We start from the raw sequence: 3,157 nt of genomic DNA on the forward strand, positions 1-3,157 counted from the left end.
CGAAATTCTCCATATCTACAAGCATGGAATGTTATTGATGAATAGGGTCACTATTTGACCCTCGAGCTGGCTTGGACTCTATTTCTCAAGCCAGGGCCCGAAACCCGACACCTCGGGCCAATTTTGGGTCGGCCTGAGCCCGACCAATGAAATCATACATTATATATATAATATGTATATAATATATATATATATATATATACACACACACACACAATTCCACTGTCTGTGTGTGTATATAAAATATATATATATAAATATTAAATAGTCAAAGTCGGGCCCGACCCAAAAGCCCTAAACCCAAGGCCTAGCCAGAAGCCCGGTCCAAAGGCTTGGCCCGGCTCGATGCAATCTCTATTGATGAATAATTCCATATCAAAATCTTCATAGTGACACCAGGAAGAATTGACCTTGGGTGACCACGCGAGAAGGCAACTACCCTGGTCCAAGATGAGATAGTCCTTCCATCGGGGAATTCTGTCAAAACTTATTAAAAATGTCCCATAATCTCAATAAATGTGGTTTATAAGAAAAGTATTACTCCTTCACCATCTATTTTCCTTGGGCCTAATTAATTAAGTGTCATTATGTGAGACGGCCTAAGAAAGAACAAAGTCGCGTGGGTCCGATGTATCCGTAAAAGTCGGATAATCCAAAGTGAATAATTTATTGACATGAGTGGGTTGAGAATTTTTTTTTTTTTTGATAAATCGGATATATTAATAAAGAAGGCTTTATGCAAGCCTAAGCAAGAAAGTGGGTTGAGATTTCTTACAGATTCTGCGTCCTTATATGAATCATAGAAATTGGAAGAAGATGAGGATAATTCAGTAATTCACCGTTGGCAGCTGAAAAGCCCCGACGTCCTGGTGATTGGATGCAAATAGACGATTACCTAGCAGACCCATGTAATTGTTGACCCGCATATAGTGCATGCGAGAAAACTGCAATTTAGCTCAGTGGACAAGGTCGGAGATAGACATGATGTACATACGAAGACCCTACCTCACATGCTATATGGAAGTATTCTTTCTAGAAATTGAACCTAGGACATTTAGGTAATATCACTACAAATTTTAATACTGAACCAGATGTTGGGCAGACAATAAAATCATAAGATTCCGCATAAATAAACCGTTTGACCCAGTGGTAATATAGCTATTAATTTTGGTGTTTTCACTAATAAAACATTTAAGCACTGTTTTTTTAAAATATTTTTTTTTATTATTGAATAATTTTGACTCACACACTACTTATGAATGTAGTTTAGAATTTCAAACAAGACAAGCAATGGGATTGAATCAAGGCACCACACAAACAAACAAACCCTAGTTAACGTGTATTACAAAGACATGAAGATGTTACAAAAGCCGTCAATGTATTTGTCTCCAACATCATTGGATGCAGTTGCAGGCAGCAAAACTCTTCTTTCTAGCTTTCTTTGTTTAGAAATCAATTAATGGGTCTTAAAACTATCATTTTTGCACTTGTACTCATCCTACTCTTAGCATTTCAAACAAGAGCAGCACGCAGATTTAACTTCTACAAAGTTGCATTCCGATGGCCCAAATCATTCTTGAATACTGCGAAATCAGTTCAGAGAGGAGGTTCTGGTCATAAGCCAATCCTGAGCAATTTCACCATACATGGGCTATTCCCAATGTATTTGGTTAACGAGGTGGTGCCACCCTATGATGAGGACAGTGGATGCACTGAAAGTGAACCAAAGGATCCAGATTTTATTACAGTGAGTATATATAATATATACACATTATATCTTTCTAAATAAGCTTCACATGAATCATATATGATTGTAGCTAATATTACTTTTTTGTTTGTTTATTTATTTTTTTATGAACAGATAGAACTTTTTGATGAGTATGATCTCTTAACCGACATGAAAACATATTGGCCAGATGTTGTGTACTATCGAAACATGACATCCAACTTACGTTTTTGGCGACAGGAATGGAAGAGACATGCAATGTGTTTCGACAGACCTGACATGCCTACTCATTATTTCAAGACTGCCTTAAAAGTTATAAAGAAATTTGATTTTCTTGATATTTTGGAAAAAGGTTTTTTTATTTTTTTTTTACATTATTTAGCATTATATTTTCATAACATTAATCCGATGAGGTATCATAGTACTAATGTAACTGTAATTTCCTCTATGAAACAGCAAACATAAAACCCAACAATGAAAAGTATAACCAAACAGTCATCGGAAATGTTGCCACTGATTATGTGAAAAGGAAAGTTGAAATTAGTTGCAATACAGATTCAGAAGGAAATAGACAATTGGACGAGATTATGGTATGCTACACCACAAATGGTAACGAGAGATCATGCCCCTATGGTTTTAGCTATTGCGGAGATAAAGATGAATTTATACAATTTCCATCAGCAGCTGCTGCTGCTGCTTAGTCAATTGTGCTTGAAAAAACTATATATGTAACTCAACTCGTCTTTCACTTTTTTTCATCACTGTCTGGACATGAATGTGTAATATCTTATGAATTTGAAGACCAGTTGTGAAGATGGAAGCTATATATATATATATATATATATATATATACCTTCTTTTTCTGGTAATAATGTTCAGTAATCAAAAATATGGAAGACGAACTGATTCTATCTCAAACACAATGTTAAATCAAGCAAAACAAAATAATATTATTTTTAAAATTGTGGTCCAGATTATTTTATTGAAAAGAAAGAAAAAAAAAACATGAAGTATCTATTGCCGATCACAACCAAAGCTAACACCATTGTTTCTCTGTCACAAATCGTGAAGATCGTGTAGGAATAAGCTGGCGAATATATTCTTCATGTAAGCAATGAATTGGGGTTTGTTTTATTATTGTTTGACTTGGTTGAGTTGGAGGATATTTCAAGATTTTTTTCATTAATTATTATATTGTGCTAATAAAAACCAAAATCACCAACGTAAAAATTGATGAGATTTCTAGTGAGAAGCCACAATGTCAAGGGCGAAACTATGTTTAGCTGAGGGGGGCAGCTGACCCCCTCAAAATACATATGCGTTCAAAATATTATACCTTGTGTGCAAAAGGATGATGCTTTATACAATTTTATTGATTGAACATATCATAAACATTGTCACAGATCAAAAATGTCAAATCTTACATGTAAC

The 3,157-nt window shown here is 34.8% G+C and overlaps 1 protein-coding gene across 1 annotated transcript; it reads left to right on the plus strand.

The window, feature by feature from the left end:
- Window positions 1-1,459: 1,459 nt before the first annotated feature.
- On the plus strand, window positions 1,460-2,427 carry LOC119992663. Its single transcript, XM_038839460.1, has 3 exons — window positions 1,460-1,747; window positions 1,862-1,952; window positions 2,183-2,427. The coding sequence occupies exons 1-3, from the start codon at window positions 1,460-1,462 to the stop codon at window positions 2,425-2,427; spliced, it is 624 nt and encodes a 207-aa protein (XP_038695388.1).
- The last annotated feature ends 730 nt before the right edge of the window (window positions 2,428-3,157 follow it).

Source organism: Tripterygium wilfordii, chromosome 23, assembly GCF_013401445.1.
Source record: "Tripterygium wilfordii isolate XIE 37 chromosome 23, ASM1340144v1, whole genome shotgun sequence".
Lineage (NCBI taxonomy): Eukaryota > Viridiplantae > Streptophyta > Magnoliopsida > Celastrales > Celastraceae > Tripterygium > Tripterygium wilfordii.

Bases quoted from the DNA above. Each gene is read 5' to 3' on its own strand.
- LOC119992663 (XM_038839460.1), top strand. From the start codon at position 1,460: ATGGGTCTTAAAACTATCATTTTTGCACTTGTACTCATCCTACTCTTA. The intron at 1,748-1,861 runs GTGAGTATATAT...TTTTATGAACAG, and splicing joins AGGATCCAGATTTTATTACA to ATAGAACTTTTTGATGAGTA. The intron at 1,953-2,182 runs GTTTTTGGCGAC...TCTATGAAACAG, and splicing joins AAACATGACATCCAACTTAC to CAAACATAAAACCCAACAAT.